This window comes from Amia ocellicauda, chromosome 11 (genome assembly GCF_036373705.1).
Source record: "Amia ocellicauda isolate fAmiCal2 chromosome 11, fAmiCal2.hap1, whole genome shotgun sequence".
In the NCBI taxonomy this organism is placed as follows: Eukaryota; Metazoa; Chordata; class Actinopteri; order Amiiformes; family Amiidae; genus Amia; species Amia ocellicauda.
Window position 1 is genome coordinate 34,340,268 of NC_089860.1, and position 23,447 is coordinate 34,363,714.

General features: G+C 45.0%; 2 protein-coding genes across 4 annotated transcripts; both read left to right on the forward strand.

The window, feature by feature from the left end:
- Window positions 1-341: 341 nt before the first annotated feature.
- On the forward strand, window positions 342-10,577 carry LOC136763530 (E3 ubiquitin-protein ligase TRIM63). 3 transcript variants are annotated; one of them, XM_066717589.1, is made up of 9 exons: window positions 597-1,049; window positions 2,992-3,158; window positions 3,876-4,050; window positions 6,020-6,115; window positions 6,433-6,666; window positions 6,991-7,013; window positions 7,253-7,377; window positions 8,478-8,552; window positions 8,784-10,577. In XM_066717589.1, exons 1-9 carry the CDS (start codon window positions 891-893, stop codon window positions 8,792-8,794), a joined length of 1,065 nt encoding a protein of 354 aa, XP_066573686.1. In that variant the 5' UTR covers window positions 597-890; the 3' UTR covers window positions 8,795-10,577. The 3 variants fall into 3 exon arrangements, with proteins under 3 accessions (XP_066573688.1, XP_066573686.1, XP_066573687.1); XM_066717590.1 differs by having other exon boundaries at window positions 599-1,049; window positions 3,879-4,050; XM_066717591.1 differs by lacking the exons at window positions 8,478-8,552; window positions 8,784-10,577 and adding an exon at window positions 7,848-8,100 and having other exon boundaries at window positions 342-1,049.
- A 1,822-nt stretch (window positions 10,578-12,399) lies between these two features.
- On the forward strand, window positions 12,400-21,579 carry LOC136763529 (proton-coupled zinc antiporter SLC30A2). Its single transcript, XM_066717588.1, has 8 exons — window positions 12,400-13,145; window positions 14,143-14,312; window positions 14,487-14,633; window positions 16,555-16,708; window positions 17,130-17,322; window positions 17,955-18,060; window positions 19,121-19,255; window positions 20,269-21,579. Exons 1-8 carry the CDS (start codon window positions 13,078-13,080, stop codon window positions 20,412-20,414), a joined length of 1,119 nt encoding a protein of 372 aa, XP_066573685.1. The 5' UTR covers window positions 12,400-13,077; the 3' UTR covers window positions 20,415-21,579.
- Window positions 21,580-23,447: the final 1,868 nt, after the last annotated feature.

Genomic DNA, 23,447 nt, shown 5'->3' on the forward strand with positions numbered 1-23,447 from the left:
ATGGCCACAGTGAGGCAGTGTTTCAAGTGCACGATGCAGTTTAGGACAGTGGACGTATTGTGCAGTAGAGTCTGTTCAACACTCAAATACATCCCCTCTTCATTTCCTTACAGAAGTCATCTGATTATTTGAGAGACACAAGTCAGTAAGTGCTGTGGTTCTCCAGCAGCAGGAGTCCTGGTGCCTGGCTTAGACAGATGTTTACCAGAAAAGCTAAACATCCATTACAAAAAAAGGTTTCCCTGTCTCACAGAATTTTTAGGGAAACCTTTTTTTGTAATGAATGTTTAGCTTTTCTGGTAAACATCTGTCTAAGCCAGGCACCAGGACTCCTGCTGCTGGAGAACCACAGCTCTTACTGACTTGTGTCTCTCAAATAATCAGATGACTTCTGTGTCCAATTCCTTAGCCATCGAGCAGTGTAAGTTCTCCATAATTCTGTTGGGATTGCAGCTGCCGAAGCTAAAGCAATCGCATGCGCTGACTACCAACACACACCGAAGAGCGAGCAGGACCGACGCGACAGCAGAAACGAGTGCACTGCGGGGTGGCCCCTTTAAGAGACGGGGAGAGAGGGGTCTAGGAGGGGGCTGTGTCTCGGTGCAGCATGTGATAAGAACAGATAGGGGGCTGCTTTTTGTAGGCTGACCGATGGGGTCCTGGAATGCACAGGATCTGGGCTGAGGATCGTGTGACGGCGCTCGGGGGTATAAATAGCATGACGAATAGTGACGGGCAGAGACCAGCATTTCACCCACACTGACCACAGATGTCGTGACACCGAAGGACAGAGAGGAATTATAACAAAAAAGGGAGTGTGTGTGTGTGTATATATATATAGAGAGACAGATTTGTTTGTCTGTAAACCATTAAAAGTCCACTTCAAAGGTATGGATTTCCAGTCGAGTATCATCCAGGAGTCTAACAGGATGGAGAACCTGGAAAAGCAGTTGATCTGCCCCATCTGTCTGGAGATCTTCTCCAAGCCTGTGGTTATCTTGCCCTGCCAGCACAACCTGTGTCGGAAATGTGCCAATGACGTGTTTCAGGTAAGCAGCTCAATACGCCCTGGAGGGGAGGCCAGTGCTAGGCCCGGCAGCTCCAGAGATTGTGTTTCCTCCTCTGGGCTTTATTCTCTCCTCTCTGCGCAAATGGTTCACTACTAATCAAATATACACTGACTTGTATCTCCTGGAGTGTCATGTGGCAATTAATTTGGATTAATTGGTTCCTATTAAATATTGATTAATTGATTGATTGATTGATCAGAGAGTGTGACTTCAGACTCCTCAGTGGAGAAGTACAGGGGAATCTAAACTATATCTATCCTATCACTGTCCTTTCATAAATCCTGGGAACTGAATCACCGCTGTCCCCTCGATACACACAGAACATTAACCATCATTAAATTTCATTAAATAGCACACAGTGTTTTGAAGATTATTGTACGTGATGAACTGGTGTCACTGTTTTAGGATTTTCAGTAGCACCCATTGGTAGTAAAGCTCTGAACAGTGGCTTAATGCGTTACGTCAAATCAATATAGATTAGGATAGCTGACGTTAATGAGGCATTTAGACTTCTCTGTTATTCCTTTTATGTTTCCGGAGGGATAGAGAAATCAAATGGCTTTCACTCGTCTACTGAAATACATGAGGCATGAAATGATCTGCTATTTAAGAACTGGGGTAGTGATTTATATAGTTATCCATGGATCAGTGGTGTAGAAGGAATGTCAGATGTCAGGGCTTCGTAGTGAGAAACCTGGACAGATTCACTCGCAAGATGTTTTTTAAAAAAATATTGCTTTTAGTGTTGCTCTGTTGTGTTATCCGCCACATAGAACGTCTGCAAGCCAGAACCAGAGAAAAATACCCTGCTTTCTGACACAGCAGTGAGAGTTTTAACTTACCCTCCTGTCTACCAACCTTGCAGCTTTCAAACTGAATTGACAGTGAATTGAAGGTGCTCTCATATTGAATTTAATCGAATGTTACTCTTCTCTCAAACACCTAGTGTGGTTAATGAGACGCAAGCTGAAGCCTGTGATCCAAAAACAAATCCGCTGGGGAAACTCGATGCCCTTGTGAGCAAGACCTTCCTGTGAAGGACTCATGAGAGGACAGTGGACACAAAAGCTTAGGAGGAAACATGCCTGGGATCAGATGTTCTGTTATATGTCATATTGTATCAAATTACTTGTTTTCCTTTAATATTGTGGAGTGCAGGAAAAAATTGGTACATCTTTTGTGATCTGGATTTACAAAAAGGCTGAAATCACGTCTGTATCAAATCAATGGAAGGTGATAAATGTGCCGGGACTAGAAAGAATGAAATAAGCAATGGAGGGCAGCCAGGAAGTGGTTTATTTTCTGCACTTGGACTTAATGCACAGCCCAAGCTATGACTATGAGTTGCCAAGAGATTGTCCCCACACTGACAATGGTTATCTATAGTAAGCTCCACAACTTCCCCTACCAAATAAGAATACCGTTTCTTGTATGTATCGGATTGTAAATGATACCAGCCGGCTTAGTGTGACAGAAGGCCCTGTCTCTGCGCGTCTCCCTGTTAAGTCAACAACCAAGTCATGGGAATTCAAGTTTTAAGTAACTGATGTTCAAAAAGTATTTTTGTGGTATTATGTAGATTCCCTTCAACAAATATGGGGCTGATTACGTAACAGAAAGGTGTATTGTAGTTTGCAGGGTCCTGAGTCAGGGTTTCTCGGGGTGAAGTTGGCTAAGAGATCCTTTGCTTGTTTTTCAGATTTCAGGTTCATTTGTGTGTTGAGTTTATTTTGGTCACCATGCGCACCACGGTAGCCCTCGCCAATCCAACTCCAGTCCTTGAGAGACACCATCCATTGTGGATTTCACTCCAACTGAAGGCCTCTGTGACTGTCAGCAGGGGCCACTTTGACTCCACCATCAAAGCATGTCTGTAGCTCCTGTTGACCAGTTCCTGATTCCAGGTTGTGGGTCATTCCAGGCTGCTAACCCCTACTGGACGTCCCGTGGCACCAACATTTCAGGAGGCCGGTTCCGGTGCCCGTCATGCCGCCATGAGGTGGTGCTGGACCGCCACGGCGTGTACGGGCTGCAGAGGAACCTGCTAGTGGAGAACATCATCGACATCTACAAACAGGAGAGCACCAGGTCAGAGGGCCACCGGGGCAGGGCAGTGGGGGAGCTCAGTCTCGACACGGGTAGATCCCGAAATGGAGAAACACTCTGTTTTTCACAGCATGATAAACACCCGCGATTGATAAAACCTGAGCTCTGGCTATGTTTTTATTGGCTAGCGAGACTCTGAGAGGGGGTCACCGTACAGTAAACGCCATGGCACCAGGTTCGGTACCAGTTTGGCACCCAGATCAAGCTGTGAGGGATATTCATTGTGTAAGAGGCAAGGAGAGCTGCCCTCTGCCCTTCTGGTGGTTTTATTAATTAAAAATAAATTGTCCCTGCCAGAGGCTGGCGGGGGGGGGGACTCAGCGACAGCAGGTGACAGAGTGTCATGTTCCTCGGCGGCCCTCGCAGCTCGGGGATATTTACAGCAGGGCCTTAAAAGGAGGAGGCTGGCTTAACCTGCAGATCAGCTGTAGAGCAGCATGGAGAGACACCGAAACTCAGCCATTACCGCTGTGTTTAAATACAGAACTGCACTCAATAACCAAACCCATATGACACTTCTGTGTACAGTTCTGAACAGGGCTCTTACTGCTGCTTGTGCAAAATCCGACCCCCGAACCCCCCGAAAAAGATGAATATCTGACTAAAATTATCATTTTTAATATCTGACTAAGAAGGATAAGTCACAAAATGGCACGCCTGCCTCCTCACCTCACATCCAACCTGTCTGACCTTGTCAAGCAGCCCCAGGCCCCTGAAGAAGGTGGACCAGCCCAGGTGTGTGGAGCACGAGGACGAGAAGATCAACATTTACTGTCTGACCTGCCAGGTGCCCACCTGCTCCATGTGCAAAGTGTTCGGCGCTCACAAGACCTGTGAGGTGTCGCCCCTGGAGAACGTCTACCAGCGCCAGAAGGTAAGGCTCCTTTGCAACCCCCCGGCCTGCTCTGAAGCCCCCCGGTCCCTGTGATTGGTGGAGCCACAATAAAAGGAATGGTTTTCCTTCACCGTGATTGGCTGCACAGTTTTTTGTTTTCTTTTTAAACTGCCCCTTAATCTTTTGCCCTGCCTGAGGACAGCGGCTGAAGAAGTGTGGTATGCCACACAGTTGACATGTCAAATTCACTTTTCCACAGTAATTTCCCCAGATTTTCTGAAAATAATGGTAAATGTTCAATAGTTAAATGGTGAGGAATGAGCTGGAATGACTCTTGCTTGCTATAGGCGCACCCCCCCACCACCCCATATCCGGATAGTTGTTTCACTTGTTTCACTTGTTGCCGGGTCCCATTGTCAGCCAGTGGGATGCAGCATCGGTACGATAGGCCTCCTCTTGCTAGCAGTGACCCGAGTGGCAGTTGGAGGCATCTGTCACACTTCTGCAAGTGCCGTGGAATGCCTGCTGGGCATCTATATTTATACCCAGAGGTCACTGTGACCTTCCTCGGAGGGGCTTGGGTGCTGGAGTTAAAATTAGAGAGCGACAGCGTGACAACTGTCTGCATTCGAGGAGATATTTTATCGGAAAAAAGCAGGGGTGAGAATCTCATGGATTCCTACAAGGGGGTGTTAATGACCGCCTGGTAACAAAGGACAGATCTTCCGTGCTTTCGTTTTATTTGTCGTGGAAGACATTCCTGTGAGAAAGGAAACTGAATGTCTGAAACAAAACTAGGTGTTCATACTTTCAATAAATAATAGTTTAATAATTATTTTAAGCCATGATAAAAACAGCATTGTTCAGTATTTGGTAATGCTCTTGTTATCTCAACATAATAAAAAGCTCTCACACCCAGATAAGGAGTAAACACACAGGTCACATTTTAGTGTCTTAGTGTATATATGTATATCACAAAAGTATTTAAATAATGGTGTTTAAATGGAGGTGTTTCAGGCATTTTAGCTGCACAGGACACTCTAATGGTCACACAGTTTTATAAACACAATTTCATATTGGATGCAGCCTAAGAATGCAAAAGACAAAAGAAAGAAATGTAAGATTGCAGTGTCAGGAGTGGGCCAGGCAGGGTGTAATACCACCCTCTGTGTCTGAGCTCTTGGAATTGAGTTTTGACTCGAATGTGGTCTGTGAGTCAAAGGTATTAAATGGGACTGTAACTTAAGTCAGGGGGGTGCTACTGTATACAGCATGCTGTGTCCATCGCGCTGTGTTTACAAACCCGGCCCCATCCCAGCAGCTATGTGAGCAGTCAGCACTTCCAAGATCTCCCCAGATGGGCTGCTCCTCTCTCCTCCGCCACCTGCTATTCTCAGAGGAGCTAAATTTTCACAAAGCCACGGCCCACACAGATCCCTGCAGGCCGCATGTGGCTCCGATTCCCCCTGGCACTCCCAGCAGCCACCCACTGCACCCTCAGCGCCCTGCGTTATCCCAGCCTGCTTATTTAGCATTAAACAGACCTCAGAGGGGAGCCGAGCTCGGTGCTGATGCATTGACATGGAGACACAGTCTTTGTGGTCTAACCCACAGTCAGTCTCAGCTCTCAACCCTGCGTTTGCTTTAATGCGAGGTCGGTTGCTGTAATGGTCCAGTTATGAGTCTCACTGGCCATAGGTGGACACTGGGCTAGCACTGTCCCTGTAATCAGTGTGTTATGATTAGGGCTCTGCTTTTTGAGTGATTTCATATTCTGACCTGTATTTCAGTCCTCCAGGCTCAAGAAGCATGATCTCAATTAGTCAGTGCATAACCACAAAGTATGGATAACACACACAACACGATACCAGTTATAAAACTAAACCGCATGGGTGAAGCCCTCAGCCCTCTTTGCTTATTTCGAATCACTGGGGCATTAAGTGTGCGATGCGCTGTGGGCCGCTCTGGCAGGACCCTGGTGAACTCACACGGTCCCCTTCCCTGGCAGACGGAGCTCGGTGATGGGATTGCTACACTGGTGGCCGGCAATGACAGAATCCAGGCTATCATGACTCAGTTGGAGGACACGTGCCGAACCATTGAGGTGAGGAACTGCAGTCAAAGGGTTAATGCCTGAATCGTAGGAACACCTGGCTTATGTTACCAATGAGCCACATTTACTTGCCCCATAACTTTTTCCAGGTGGTCTAGTATTCGTGTTTTTCTTCTGCATCTTAAATTTAGTTGCTTTTATTGCTTTTACTGCGCAATGCTGGGGTTTTACTGTGCCTTCACTGGGCTTCACTGTGCTCGACCACTGTGAAACTATGGCTGGCCAAAGTCGGTAGAGTATGGTGTGGCTCTTATGAACATTTCCTAAGCATACCTCTGTGGTGCCTCTGTACCCTGACCCCTTTGCAGGAGAACAGCCAGCGGCAGAAGCAGAACCTGAGCGAACGCTTCGACCTGCTCTATGCCATCCTGGAGGAGAAGAAGGGCGAGATGCTGGAGAAGATCACGCAGGAGCAGGAGGACAAGATGGGCTACGTGCGCTCCCTGGTGCAGCAGTACAAGGAGCAGCTGGAGGGCAGCTCCAAGCTGGTGGAGACGGCCATCCACTCGATGGACGAGCCCACCGTCGCCACCTTCCTCCTGGTACGGGCGCAGGGACGAGCGCATTGGTGGGGCTGGAGAGCGTGACGTTGGTCGGGTTTAGAGGGTAGCTTTATTCAGAGAAGAACGAGGTTGGCTCCCCTTTCTCTGAAAGCGGGTGGCAGGTCTTAAAAGATGGCAATGAAGTTAAGATAAGACTAAGAGACCGATTAGTATAGTGTGGATCGGAGACAGAAGTCTGGAGTCTTTCAGATGTTGGGTTTCATTTGTAGTTAGTTTTACACTTCTGTCCTGTTTCAAAACTCCTCGGGACTGATTTTCTTTTCTCTCCTCCCTCTCTGCTCACAACTTGTGACCCCTGGACAGAATGCTAAGCAGCTCCTGAAAGAGTAAGTTCTGTTTGTCTGTCTTGTCATCCAAGCTGAATGAAAGTGATTTTTTAAGCCTTAGGTCCACAAAACTTCCCTTCCTAAACCTTTTCTTTTTCTTCTTCTATTTTGTGAACTTGGGCTACAAAGTTACAAAGTTCCGAGAGTTATTCTGTCAGTGCTGCATTGTGTGTGTGTGTGCGTTTCTGTTACTCATCCAAGCCTACGTCTCTTTTTGTGTTTCTCTTCTCCCCGTTCAGGATGGCAGACAGTTCCAGACTCACTCAGATGGAGAGGACGGAGCCCGGCTTTGAGAACATGGATCATTTTGTGCTCAGCACTGAACACGTGGAGGCCATGCTTAGGTCTATGGAATTTGGAACAGGTGGGCTGTGTGGCGCACATTAAACATCTCATTCACACCTAACAAATATTTACATATATGTATCCAATATAATTTTAAACTGGCCTTGTCAATTGCTCACCACGTATTGCTCACTTAAATCTCACAGGACTAGGTGAAACAAGCTGCCAGTCTCAATTGGTACAGGCAAACCTCATTTGGCGCTGCTCCGGATAACACTGATTCATTATAACGCTGTTTCCCTGGAATCTTGCTCAGCCAATGAAAACTACTTACACAAATTCAGCTTTTGTTCAGCCAATCAGCACTTTTCTCCCTCCTGTGTAATTTGTTTCGTAGTCGCATCCAGTGTGTTGAGCCACACTGTTGGGTCAAAAGAGCAGTTGATAAAGTTAAACTAAGAATATATTTGTATGTAGGGTGGTGGGTTCGGACAATTGGACGTTGTCAGGATGGGCCCACTTTGAAAAGACTCTTACTTTTCCCTGTAGGACCTTGAGTCTGGAGACAAGAGGCTGCGATTCAGACAGCAAGTGAGCGAACAAGACCAACTTTTAGAAAACTGAACGTGCTTTATTGCTGACTGTGGTTGTTTCATTTGTTGGCTCACTTTCTTATTTTAGTTTTTCATTCTCGCCCCCTTAATGTTGAATGGTTTTGTATCAGATCATTTAATTATGTCTCGCTCCCTTCTTTAATGTTTTATTGTGTTGATTTTATAAATAAATACTTTGTTTAGCTATACTGTAGCCCTCATTTATCATTCATGGGTGAAACAGCGCTGTCAGGAACGCATCTCCCGTTACATCAGTGTTAAAATGGCTCTGCAGGGTATACCTGTACTGTGACACCCACCCACCCCCCCCCGCCAATAGCGAACTACAACCCTGCACTTCACAGTAGAAGAAAGACAGAATTGAGCTGATTGATGAGAAATGAAGCTGCCACTGAGAGCAGTTTTCATTTAGTGGGGCGGTCAGTTTGGCTTTAGTCTTGCAGTGGATCTGAATGCGATACAGTGCCAGAGTGGCCCCTGTACTGCCCCCCCCAGGCCCTCCGCACTAACAGGTCCCGCTCCCTGCCCCCCCCCACCTCTATAAGAGCCTCCTCTTGCTTTACAGAAGATGATGAGGACTATGACGAAGAGGAGCAGGAAGAGGAAGAAGGAGAGGAGACCGCAGAGGAACCACCGGAAGGTAAGATTAAACTATTTCCACAAAGGCAAAACCAGCATTCGTATTCAGGATCAATGTACTGAGTTACCAACTTGAAACCAAGGCAAGGAGCAGTATGGCTCGACCCAGCATGGAGTCAGACAATGCCTAAATGTCTACCTCATCTATTCATTTTTCTCTCTGTCATAGCTTCTAACCTCCTGCTTTGTATTAGGCGTTCAGTTGCTAGGTTTACTCTCTCTCTGCTCTCAGGTCAGCAGTGATTTTGTCGGGGGGATTTCCAGGATTAACAACGACGAAGGTGTTTCCAAGAAACGCCTGAACGTGCACGATGACTTTGGAAGAGGACAATGATTGGACGAGGAGGACTCTCGCCGGTTGACATCAGAAGGTGTGACCGTGAGGGACAGGAGCAAGGTGGTGGGGGGGGTAGGGGAATGACTCTGATTTTACTGACTCTGACCTTAGGAGACTTTCTGAAATGTTTCACAAGGAGCCGGGTAACTCGAGCTGTGCCAGACCAAAGTTTCCAGGTATCTTTTTTGTGTCTTCCGTAGCTCTTTCTTCGCCTTTTTCCGGTTTGTTTCTCGGCCGCAGCCTCTTGCCCGGTGACTGTCTGTGCTTGTGAAATAACAAGAGCACACATTGATTTGATACTTTTTACAGAGAACTTACAATCTACTCATTTGATCCTTCAAACTCTGAACAGTGAAGAGCAACCAGGGAGAGACCTGGGTGTCCTGTCTCTTGCTGTGCAATTCACCACAGGATACCCACAAGCCCCTGCAGCAGCCTGACGGAGGAGTGGAGCTGGACCAAGTTTGATCTGCCTTCAGGTTAAATTTGGGAAAGTTGTACTGTTTTCGGACCACAGAAAGCATTGTGGTATTCAAGGGACTGTGTGTAGTGGAGTCGACAATGAAAAAAATGCCTAACCATTCTTAAAGCACATGAACAAGTTTAATGACATTTGTATCCATGGATTTTAAAGGCAAACACTACAATAGTGTGTTCTTTTCCGGGAAACAAAAAACACAACAACGACAATGACAATGACAACAACTTGGTTATGGAATCATTTCCAGTTGAAAATCTGAATGACATGAAGATGAACTGACCATCGAAAGTCCCAGTTTGTAAGCTTCGATGGCAGGGGAGACACAACACTGGGGACGGTTGTAGAGAGGAGAACAATGCTTCTGTCAGCTGGTGTATTAAGTATGCCAGCAGAGCGAGGCATTGGTGAAATGTATTTGAGAATGTCAGTAGTGAGATCTTTGATGTTCAAACTTTTTTATAGACTACAAAGTTGTGGTCAAATGTCCAATTTCAAGTGGGTTATTTCACTCGGTCTCAGGTATAGATGGCTACAAAGCAGAGTGAGCCTGTGAGTCTCCAGAGCAGTCTACCTTAGTGTAGAATCGAATGGATATCACAACAATCCTCTGAACTGTCCTCTGTGACTCGAACGCAGCTCAGAAATGATCCCTTAAAGATAATTCTCTTTAGAAAAGGTAACAAAAAACAGGAGCTTCCTGGTCGACAGCACCACCTGTGGCTGGTGTTGTGAAACTCTTGTGCGGACGCAGTAAAATCGGGATGTCTTTGTTTACCCCCCATCATGAATTCACTCCTGAAACTGACTCTTTTTGTACGGGTACAAAAGCAATCATTTTGTACATTTTATATATGACTTTTTTTGTACATGATGTCATAGAGAACTTTTTTGGGAGGGGGTGCAAACTGGAGAAAGAAATGTTATGTTATGAGCATGACTGAACATTCACTGACACGCACTGCCATGTATGTTTTGTGTTTGAAAACCACAGAGAGGAAATTGCAACGCTTGAAGGATGGGGGAGAAGTGCTGATTGAATTCAGTTGGCTGTAGGGGTGAGGCACCGTAGTGATAGTTTGTTGATACGTTTGTGAGACGCTTGCCACGCATACGAGACACGTTCAGGGATATTGTGCAGAATACACTGCTAAACTGAATTTTGTGATCAATGCACAATGATATTAAAGTGTTGATTTCATGTTTTCAAATATGACTCTGTTTTCTTATTTTGAACCTTGAGCTAAATGGGAAATTCCTATTTGTTCTTTACAAACAAGCAATTCAATCCTGCTGAGTTAATGTTTTACTGGTGGGAGAGCTGTGGTGGGCCTGTGATTCAGGTGAGAATTGTGACTATTGATAAGGAGGGGTTGGCTGTGTTTGAACAATGGATTGCAGAGCCCTGAGGGAAACAATGGTCAAAAGGGTGGTGTGCTCCATTACCACAATGGCACAGAGAAACCTGCAAAATCAGAATTTGAAAGAAATGCCTTTCATTGTGAAAGATGTGTGGAAACAGCAACAGACATAACAGGCAGTGATGAAACCATTTCCTGTTGGGCGGCTCAGGCTTTCACATGTGCTGCAATGAAGAGAGGGATGATTTGATGTGTCCACTGGGGGGGAGATTTCTATAACCCTGCTTCTGCAGCCCCAGTCCTGAAGCTGTGAGTTTCTCTAGAGACCTACAAAAAGGGTGTTAATTAAGCAAAAAGAGCATGATGATGTATTTGAGAGCTGGGCTGGAGATCTAGGATCAGAGCTGGCTATAATAGCGTATGCAGTTCACTTCTTGCTGCTTTTCAAAGTATTTACTAGCACCAAGGTGAGGTTTGGTCTAAGATAAAGAGCATTTCTTTTTTAAGTCCGAATGTTTTTGGACACTGATGTACAGAAGAACCTCTTCAGAGGCTTTTGACTGTTCGCATCGACAACAACATGAGGGAAATTAACATAAAACAGCTTCTGAGAACTCAACAGGAAATTGTGTGAGAAGACTTGTGGCATGAAACATATTCTCTAAACTGACACGTATGTTTGTCTAGCTGGACATTGAAAGAGACCCAACACCACAAGAAAACAAAATAAAATTGCATTGCTATAAATAATTAGTTGAACATCCAAAAAGTTTTTGTGCCCAGTCTGGTCAGTGACAAAGACCAAATTAAACTGAGTAAAATTTCTCAACAATAAGCTAAACAACGCATATGAAAATTATATTAATTGCAGAATGGGGAGAGTGTGCTATAAAAAAGGGGTAGTGTTGAATACATTTAGCACTACACTTAAATAAGTAATTTTAGAAAGTAAACATACAATTGGGTGTATTGGCTCAAGTTAAGTAAATGAGAGAAGCTAAAAAGGTAAATACCTTCCTTAAACATTCTCTGCAAGCCTATATATATATATATATATATATATATATATGTTTAAGCCTTTCCTTTGTGATATTTATATATATATTTATCTACCGATATGTATCCTGTTTCACAACTTTCACAGTACATGACTTTATTCACACGACTATAACGGGTATTTTTGCACTGAGCACAACTCATTTTACGAAATAATTGCTTGCCATAAACTGGCTGAGGATAATGGCCCCTTTTGCCCAAAAAATTAAATAAAATAAAACATAATAATAATAAGCTACTTATGTATTAAGTGTCTGAGTCCCCATATCCGGCTAAATGGTACACAGATGGTACACAGTACCTCACTATCCTACCCAGTTCCCAGGGTTCAGCTACTGAATGATGTTGAGCAGCTGTGGCCCAAATGGTGCGATCAGTTTCTCCCAGGGGTGCTCTGCAGGAGTCGCTTATCTCATTCAGTGAATAGTTGTCATTCTCGAAACGCACGTCTCCATCTGTGCGACACAGGGGACGTAGAGGATCTCTTATCTAACAAAGACATGGCGCTCAAAACACACGGACCCTGTCCCTGCACACATATACCGTCCTATTTAAGTGCGCTGTATTGCCGGGGATATGTACAGTGGACACGTGATTATAATTCACACAATGTCATACTGCCCCATCCACAGAGCCGAGGTTTGGACTGGAGCCCTTAACTTCGAAACACTTGGGGATTTTCCATCATAACTGCCAACTAATGGCAGCCAGTTTTCTTTTGTAACTCAAACTTCAGCACAAGCCTGATGCTGAAATGCGCTCAGTTGCGTCGACACAGATCACGGGAGCAGCACTGGACACGGGCGCAGAGGAACCCATGCGTTTGATTACTTTCTGCGTTTGTTTCCACCTTTAGCGTCCAAACCGCACTCCTGCATTTGTTTGTTTTTTTAATAATCCACCAAATATGATTGAAGCACCGGGTTGTGGTCTTCTCAATACTAAACATGATTTAACAATGTTGTGCGGGTGTTTAAGCAAGAAAGACACAAAGGCAGGACGGCAGGAAGGCAGGACAGTAGAAGGGGGGATGTTTGCACACGACTCCGGGAGGAGAAAGTTCACACGGTCCTGAACAGGGCGAGATAAAGAGGGTTGCACATGGGGAGAGTTGCCTGCTAATCCTCTCAGAGACGGGTTCAATAAACGCACCTTTCCTTGTTGATACTTTAACCAAATAAACAGTATTTCCTTGTTGATTTTACCAGCAATTTGCGTCGTGCCCCACTCAGAAAAATATTTTGTGATCCAGGAAACTCTGCTCTACACTTTCAATAATACACCTCCACCCGCAATGGATAACGTGGATGAGAAAACCAGTCTGCTGACGGAGCATCGGACCAGCAGAACCGTTATTGCCAGGTGAGTCCCGGTACAGGGATTGTGTGTTTTTCTGAATGGTGAGCTTGTTTCTTGTTGCAAATATCTATCAAACAGGTTACATGGTGCCCGAGTCACAGAGCATGGCGAGATAACGACTTCTAATAGAAGCGTTTCTGTTATACACACGACACATCAATCACTCTTTCAGGGTTGAATGTTAAAAGTACCATTGACCCACTAAACACCAGCAGCATGGGGAGGCTTACGGGCCCCCATCACAAACACTAGATTACATCTTTAGTAGGTAATGAGATGCTGAAAACCTTTAAGTCGCAATGTACGAATACACGCATTCTTTCCGTATCTTTCGTCATGTGGTAGTAAAATCTGCGCTCTGAGTCTTTAAATAAGTTTTACTATTTGGTCAGGGACGTGTAGACCCAGGGGCACCGTCACTTATAATACAATTACCATACTTCATTTCCAAATACGTGAGAAAAAATAAAACTGTGAATATAATGCCTCCGGTGGTGTATTTTGTGTGCAGACATGGTCCTATTGCTGTACACTGGCTGGCGGCCACTTTCACTAATGTTTGTGCTCCACTGCAAAATCTGTGCGTGTTCTTTCTTCAAATGTCCCCAGACTGATTAAGTCAAGTGACAACAAACACAACTCATTTATCTTTTCTTTACCTTTGTTCCTGTGTTACCTGTACAGCCCACACACACACACACACACAAACACACACAGACACACACTGAGGGAAGAATGTCACCTACTGATTACATCACAGGATCTTGTTACCTGCCTGCTACAGCATGCACAGTAGACTCCGGATAGCACTGCCGGGGCACTGGCACACTTTGATAAGGGAGCACAGCAGTACAGCAGAGGTGTGTTGTTTATTTCCACACATTTTTGTGAAATTGCTTTTGGTTTCTTTGGCCTTAACTTACACAATTCACTGGAGTTCTCCAACAGTGCCTTTAATCTACTGTGACTTACAGCCCCTCTCTCTCTGTCTCGCCCACAGCTGCTGCCCCCCAGACCTCAGCTCCGTGGAGATGCAGGGACAGCAGCGACAGCACTGCCACTCAAAGTCGGGAGAAGCCAACCGCGGTGAGCGGGAGAAGCGCAGGGCCCGCCTCCAGCTGTACGTGGCGTCGGCAGTGTGCCTGGTCTTCATCATCGGGGAGGTTGTGGGTAAGGACTGGGTCTTGGCTCAGGTCTGGGCTGCGTCATCAGCTGACTTACTAGAGTGAGAAAAACATAGCAGGGAGTGACTCCCCACACAGCGGTGCCAGACCTGCTAAAAGTGCCGCTTTCCGATGTGACTGTCTCCTGATTGCCAGTATTGATCTCTCTGCCTGTGTGTAGGGGGGTACCTGGCTCACAGTCTGGCCATCATGACGGACGCTGCCCACTTACTGACAGACTTCGCTAGCATGATGATCAGCCTGTTCTCCCTGTGGATGGCATCGCGGCCCGCCACCAAGACCATGAACTTCGGCTGGCATCGCGCAGGTGAGCGGAGCAAAACGCGGGGTCACCCAGGGACCTGAGCCCAGACCAGGTCATTACCAGGTGGTCTGTGTCTCTCGAGGCAAAGTCCCTACTGTCCCTTTCACAGTAGTGGTAGAACCTGAAACAGTGCACGTTCAGATCCCCTCAATCCAGTCCAGCTGTGCTGTTTCCACTGTCTCTCATTCCAGCCAAGTTGATAATAGTTCACTGAACTCTTTAATTGAGGTGTTTGTTATTTTAACAGGAAGGAATGGATTTAGATATTATCACTAACCCTCTAGCAAGTGCTGGGTTTCCAAAATCTCCTCATTTAAATCTGCTGGTTCAGTGATTAGGAATGTGGAATTTGAGGAATTGTGCTTTTTGCCAAGACAGAGTGCTTATTGGTCCAGTGTAATTTCCACCCATATACACTCACCTAAAGGATTATTAGGAACAGCTGTTCAATTTCTCATTAATGCAATTATCTAACCAACCAATCACATGGCAGTTGCTTCAATGCATTTAGGGGTGTGGTCCTGGTCAAGACAATCTCCTGAACTCCAAACTGAATGTCTGAATGGGAAAGAAAGGTGATTTAAGCAATTTTGAGCGTGGCATGGTTGTTGATGCCAGACGGGCCGGTCTGAGTATTTCACAATCTGCTCAATTACTGGGATTTTCAAGCACAACCATTTCTAGGGTTTACAAAGAATGGTGTGAAAAGGGAAAAACATCCAGTATGCGGCAGTCCTGTGGGCGAAAATGCCTTGTTGATGCTAGAGGTCAGAGGAGAATGGGCCGACTGATTCAAGCTGATAGAAGAGCAACTTTGACTGAAATAACCACTCGTTACAACCGAGGTATGCAGCAAAGCATTTGTGAAGCCACAACACGTACAACCTTGAGGTGGATGGGCTACAACAGCAGAAGACCCCATCGGGTACCACTCATCTCCACTACAAATAGGAAAAAGAGGCTACAATTTGCACAAGCTCACCAAAATTGGACAGTTGAAGACTGGAAAAATGTTGCCTGGTCTGATGAGTCAGAATTTGGCGTAAACAGAATGAGAACATGGATCCATCATGCCTTGTTACCACTGTGCAGGCTGGTGGTGGTGGTGTAATGGTGTGGGGGATGTTTTCTTGGCACACTTTAGGCCCCTTAGTGCCAATTGGGCATCGTTTAAATGCCACGGCCTACCTGAGCATTGTTTCTGACCATGTCCATCCCTTTATGACCACCATGTACCCATCCTCTGATGGCTACTTCCAGCAGGATAATGCACCATGTCACAAAGGTCGAATCATTTCAAATTGGTTTCTTGAACATGACAATGAGTTCACTGTACTAAACTGGCCCCCACAGTCACCAGATCTCAACCCAATAGCATCTTTGGGATGTGCTGGAACGGGAGCTTCGTGCCCTGGATGTGCATCCCACAAATCTCCATCAACTGCAAGATGCTATCCTATCAATATGGGCCAACATTTCTAAAGAATGCTTTCAGCACCTTGTTGAATCAATGCCATGTAGAATTAAGGCAGTTCTGAAGGCGAAAGGGGGTTAAACACAGTATTAGTATGGTGTTCCTAATAATCCTTTAGGTGAGTGTATGTGCATCCTTAATTGGTAACCTACTAGGAGTTCCACAGAGGAGGACCTGTTGTATAACGGGTTGAGGGCAGAATTAGCAGAGCTCTGTTAGCTGAAACTGGGATTAACTGGAGCTGAATTGAAAGATAGGAAGCATTGTAGCCATTTTTTATTATCTCTTCAATATATATACACATATGGGAGAGAAATAGTAGAGTGAAAATGGGATGGAGTGCATTTGGAAGAAACGACACACTGTTGAAAGGGAATCCATGAACAACTCCATTTCCTCTGGGAGTGCTGCTAAATGTCTGAGTCCTCACAGTGCTTTGTGCCCCGGCAGAGATCCTGGGCGCACTGGTATCGGTGCTGTCCATCTGGGTGGTGACTGGGGTGCTGGTGTATCTGGCTGTGGAGAGGATACGATCCAATGACTTTCATATCGAGGGCGGCATCATGCTGATCACGTCCGGCTGCGCAGTGGCAGTCAATGTCATGTAAGTAGTGGCTCCTCTTCCATCCTGCTGCGGTTCTGCACCCCAACATAGGGACAACACAGAGCTGCAGTGTGAAAATGGCACTAAATCAGTAACAAATGGACAGAAATAAGAAGGAAACACTCCTATCTCCTTACTTAAAGTTTCTCCACACACTATTGTGAGTTGATTTCCTCAGGAAGCCCACAATTGCCCCACAAGTGTAAATTATGAATGCTCCTATATAATGAACATACAGACCAAGTTGGCAAACATTAGATGCTTTTTGTATTGTTTAACCTGCCTTTCAGAGCATGGACCCATATTAGAGAAAGGGGAGCTGTGGTCCTGAAACAGAGGCCGGTGATTAAAGATAAAGTGTGTGACGTTGATGTGAAAATGGATCTTGGTGTTCTGTAACAAATGTCCCTCTCATCTGCAGAATGGGATTCACTCTGCACCAGTCCCACCACCCTCACGGACACAGCCATGGGCCGGCCAGTCCCCCACATTCCCACAATGCATCTCACAGCCACCAGCAGAACCCCAGCGTCCGAGCCGCCTTCATCCACGTGATCGGGGACCTGCTGCAGAGCCTGGGGGTGCTGGTGGCCGCCTACGTCATTTACTTTAAGGTACAGCGATGTTTTTACTATCCAACAACACCACACATGACTAAGTAATTTATACTTAAGCTGGGCCTCAGTGCCAAGGTTTGTTCAGTGATGACCAAGAGCCTCACAAGTGTAGTGCAGTTCAGTTCATCCGACTCCATTTCCTGAAGACCATTTCAGGTTTTCAGTTTAGCATTTAATAAACCTGGAGTTCCGGCATTCCTCACGTCCGCTGCAGTGGGGACGTACAGGCGGAGAACCACAACAAGCCCTGCCCTGCGGTGTGCTGTAGACTCTGAAGGTGGATTAATCTACTGACTGGCACTTTGTGATTGCCTTAATTATCCTGAAAGCAGGTTTGTCTGGTTCACCACATGATAACCATAGAGAGTCGTACTTGACCCAGTCCAGGTTGAAGCAGTGTGACGCCCTGCTGGGCGATGTGCTGAGGCACCGATAGACTTATCTGTGCTTATGTGCTTTTTTCATAATTATGCGGGGATTACGGGTATCCCTGCATCTACAACAAACGTGAAAGGCATTTTTAAAAGCACGCAAGCACAACAATCGACCAAATTGAAGTTTAACTTTTAAAGTTTAACCACGAACAAAACTCCCCTTTCTAGCTCTAACTCTGCCTCTCTGCTTTGCAGCCAGAGTACAAGATCATCGACCCAATCTGCACTTTCCTGTTCTCCATCCTTGTCCTGGGCACCACGCTCACCATCCTGCGGGACGTTCTGCGCGTGCTCATGGAAGGTGAGATCCCTCTGTGGCCTGTGGTTTGAGAAGATGCAATCTGATTGGACTATTTCCCCTTGGAAAACAACGTACCTGCGACTTAATCCAAAAAACTCAAGCTGCTGACTGAAAACTTTATATGCTTATAGTCCGATCACATTTCTCGAACCCATTTTAGCAGCACATTCATTGGAGACCAGGGGTTATTTTTCTTGAGCTGCTTTGAACTTTCTCTGGGTTTTGTCTAGTGTGGCAGCCACAACTAACACACTATTCTGAACACTATTGTGTTCCTTCATGTTAACAATTTACCCCAGCATTGTTTGACCTTCTTTTAAATGAATTACCACCCCTATGACCCTTCCAAAGTGATGCCCTGCCACCTGTATATTATACTTTGCATTTCTCAGCCATTTGTTTGTCAGTTGTCCATGCAGGCCTCACCAGTCTTTTCTGTGGCACTATTTCCTGCTCCCTCCTGTTTCAGTACCATCTTGAAATCAAATGCATTTATTGAGTGTACCAATCTAGACCATTCAAATGCGTGAAAGAGCTCAGTTGAACTCAAAACCAGAAAGAACTGTTGTAATGTATTATTTTTATTATTATACATCTCTTGTAGACACCCTTATCCAGGGTGCATTACCAAAGTGCAATAATACAAGTCAATACAAAATTCAGTTTAATTGATGTGGGGAAATCAACAGGTTCCTGCAAGCTGCTCCCTCAATTCCATGTGTCCAAATTATTATTATGATTATTATTTGAATGAATTATTTCTTTTCCGACGCTCTTTCCCAGGGCGACTCACAGTTTTCACAAGAAACCTTATAAAAGCAAAAGTGCAGTTAATACCATCGATACAAAATACAACAACCACACATCCCAGTACAACAGAACAAACAAGTGCAAACGTAACAGAGTTCAGTCCTGGTGTGTGCCAAGGGGTGGGGTGGACATAGGAGGAGGAGCAGTAAAATAACAGAAGTGCTAAAAATACATAAGTAATCAGGAGCATAGTTTAATAAAGTGATGTTTCTGCATGGGCACATTCCTGACCAAGCCCTGTTTTCATCAGGAACCCCGAAAGGCATGGATTTCAACCACGTGAAGGACACGCTGCTGTCCATCCCCGGGGTGCGGGCCCTGCACAGTCTGCACATCTGGGCCCTCACCATCAACCAGCCGGTGCTGTCTGTCCACATCGCCATCAGTGAGTATCCATCAGCGCAGTGACGGACAACCCAGAAACCCACGCAGCTCTGTGTCACATTTTCCCATTTTAGTTTTATCTACCTTGTCTTTTATTCGTTCTGTTCTCGTCTCTGTAAGTTGTTGTTACTCAGTGAGTTTGCATTTTCCTTTTCCTCACCGAGAACACTGTTCCTTCACGACTTTTGTTTTGGTACTGGTCACATGCCACTCAAGGAGCCAGTCAAATCACTGTTACGTTACACCGCAAAACACAAAATAATCTCACTGTTGACATACAGTACAGTATGCAAAATAATAAAGGTATGTGGTCCTACTATCACTGTAGATTTCATCTTGAAAGGCACAAACACCAACCAGAAATAAACACTAAACATATACTGTGCTACGACCTGGTTCCTGTGTGTCATTGTCAATTTAACTGGTTTATTCCAGCTGTATATTTCATTCCCTAATTGGAGGAATTTGCTATGAAACAATTTTACACATTCACAATAAATGCTAGACCCTCAGAATACTTAATAGGAGGTATTATCACCTGTGGCTTGATTTTAGAGCTGCGAATGTGGCTTTAGTGCATTCAAGCACATATGTAATAAATGTATTCACCCCTGGCACTCATGTTGCACTACCAGCTGTAAGCCACCAGGGGGAGACAGCACTATGACTTGAGCTCAGCTTGAGAGGAGGCAGACAGTTCTGAGGCCAAGAGGATGCTGAGCAGAGAGCATTTTGTCCCAAGAGTAAGTCGGGATAAGTGATCTCTAAAATCCAAAATATATATATGTATATTTTAATGATCACCCATCACAGCCTCCGTACAAAAAACAAAGCTGAAATAAGGAACATGGCAAGAAGAAATAGCAGGACTTGGTGAGATTATACTAATTGGGACTCAGCAGCTGTGAAGACAGTGGTCCCTGGTACTGTTGTCTCTGTTTCCCTCCCTCAGACACTACTCCACTGCCGGGGGGCTTCTTACACCGGCCTCTCTCCCTTCTTGTCTCTTTACAGAGGAAGGTGCGGAGGGCCAGCAAGTACTGAAGGAGGCCAATCGGGTCCTCCAGGACACGTTTGACTTCCACACCACCACCATCCAGATCGAGAACTACTCTGAGGACATGCAGGACTGCCACCACTGCCAGGACCCCCAGGACTGAGGGAGCCTAACCCCACCGCCACAACCCCCACTCCCAAATCCTCCATTCCACTCTCGGCACAGGACCCCTCCGCACCCAGTTCTGCGTCCGCCGCCTGGAAGGGGTGTCTCTGTAGCGTGTCCGAATCCTCATGTCGTAGTGGAATGGAATCGAGTCCGACCACATGGCAGTGCGTGTCCGAACCCGCTGTATTCACGCACTGACTTTTTTTATACTTGCTCATGACGCTGCTGCTATTTCATGCCGTCACAAAGATGGCTGGAGAACAACCGCCTCAGTTTCAGTCAGCTGGGAATGTGTGTCTCCTGCAATCCACAACCCCATCTGACAGTTTACGCACAGACCATAATGATTTTAACTCACTCACAGTTCATATTTATAGTCCTTGGGTGAATGTGGATGATAGTGTGTGTGTGTGCCTGTCTGGTCTGAATGTTGTGTATATTTGTAATAAACCTTGTCTGGGTGAAAGAAATAAAATAATATAATAATTGTGTCAACCCATTGTAGGAGGGAGGATTGTTTTTGTTAGTATTTATTTTGTTTGCTTGTTTGTTCCTTTTTTTGTTTTTTACTTCATCAGAAAAAGTATAAGCACCCTTCATTTGAAATAAGTTAGTTGAACAAGTCATTGTTTACATTTTAACGCGGTTCCAATGCTTAGGACTGCAACTCCATAGAAATCTAGAATCTACTCGTCCTGAAAGAAATCTATTTGATCGTGTCTTGGCGCAAACTAATCAACGGGACAACTCGCTAATCCAGGAGTCTCGAGTCCTTGAGAGTTAGTGCTGAGATCGTGAATCATTAACCCAGGCTGGCAGGTTTGTGTTCCTCTGCCTTTTGCTGCTGGTGATTTAAAGGCCTTATTTGAACTGACAATCAAGCCCAAGTTCCTCTTTTAGAATAAGTGGCCAACCTGTTCTCGCCATCCCAAAGCAGAAGCTGTGATGTTGACAGCGTAATCACAGGGGAAGAGCTGAGAAGCAGAAATATGAATGTGCGTTGGTTGGTACATGATGCAGAGAAACTATGGATCGCATCGGGACAAGAAATAAAGCTTTCCAGATATACATGCTGAAATAAATTGTTCATAAAAAGTAAATGTGTTTAGCTTTTTTATGAATAAAATGAATAAAGCTTCTTAAAGGAAATCAACCAAAAATGACTCCTGTTTGCTTTTTAACCATAGTTCCTCACCTGGGGCTTTGTCTGTTTGGGACTAAAAACCAAACATGACGTCCTATGAATAGAGATTTCCCTGCCAATGTTTATTAAAGGAACTGTATTGAGCATTGTGTGTACGTCTTTACATTAAATAACCAAAGCACATTTGTGTAGATCAGTTTTCTGTAACCAGGTGCACTTGTGTGCAGATCAAACACCAAGAATAGAAACTTTTGACAATCAAAGACAATCCCCGTCATTCAATTGATTAAGTGCACTGCGCTGTTCAGCACAGAACCAAATCTATTTCCTGATTAGTCATGTGCTGAGAGGGAAGCTGACGAGAGTGATATCAATGCAGTATTGCAACTGCATACTGTTTCGCAAAGGAAATTCTTCAGCAGGTTTAGGCCATCTTGTCCAAACAGAACTGCTGGAGATATGGGCAAGCTGACACAATTATCTGCTCATGTCACAACCCCAGCAGCTGAACCTCACTGCTGAGTATTGCCAAACAGCCTGAATGTGTTTCGGCAGATTCGTTATGTTGTGCTTGAAGATGGCAAAAGTTCCCATAGAAACGGGAGACACTGCACAGAAATACTCTTCTCTGAAGTGGACGGATGAAAAGACACTGATGAGAGCGGCGAGCTTCTGCTTTACAGCCATTTCATCTGCACATTATAAAAGGACCGGGTCTAAGAGTGTTGTTTTGTAATCTCTCTCGTTTTGTTCAATGAAGCAGCCAGTATGAGTATACAGCTCCCTGTGGCTTTGCATTACACATGCAAACGAGCTAATCCACAGGAAACAGATCCTGAAAAGATTTGAAGCTTCCTGGTTTATCATAGGGGGAAAAGGGCTAAAGAAACACAGAATAACATTAAGCTAATATAAAAGCCTTACTGAGATATATTTTGATTGAGCTATAATTCACAAACACACAAAATGTGTGTCATAGATTAACTTGACTATGGGAGGGTGGGGTCTGCAATGTTACCTCATTTGACCGAGCTGCTCTACGAATTAGAGATTTCAATCATCTATAGCCTTGCCTGCTTTGTATTACATCCAAATTCAGCCAAAGATCAACACAGATATTTGGATAAAACGTCTTCGATTTCTCCAGGGCCGTATCAAGCGTAGACAACCATTCAAAACATGTCTCTGAGTAGAGTCACACCTGCCCGTGGCATTTAAACTGTTGAAAATGGATCAACATTTATCTGGATGAAGAAATTATATTTGCTCAGATCTGATAAATATTGAATCCACTTCCAAATACCAGTCAAAGTATAGTAAGATTGTATATTGAAGCCATTTGAAACCCTCTTTGGTAGAAATTGTGCTTCATATTCATATAGGGTGTTTCTAAGTTGTCCTGTTCAAACGATGGTGTATTCACAATTGTGCCCCATGAATTTACAGGTAATCAACAAATATATAATACTTATTTTAGTGGCATTTCAGGGGGGACAACTCTTTAAAAAACAGATGCAGGAGCTGAGGACCACAGGTAAAAAATCTCATTGCTCCTTGTGTTGTGAAAAGGTGTCTTCTACAGGTTTGTGCCCCCTGCCACCTACAACTGTGTGTCATTCCTGATCCAGAGGAAATAATGCCACCCTAGTGTGTAGCCACAGTTTTTAGGTTCTGCGATCTGTTGAGATCAGGCTCGAAGGGGGTGTAGCCGAATACAACATCATGGTAACGTGCTTTTTTTTTTTTTTTGCTACAGCCATTTGGTAAGCCAAGTTTCTTTGTGCTGGAACTCTGCCATCGTGTAGCATGTATTTGTGCCTGCCTGTGTTAGAACTGTCATTATGTTTTCCTCCTAGTGATTAGATGAAGTACAGTAATGATTTT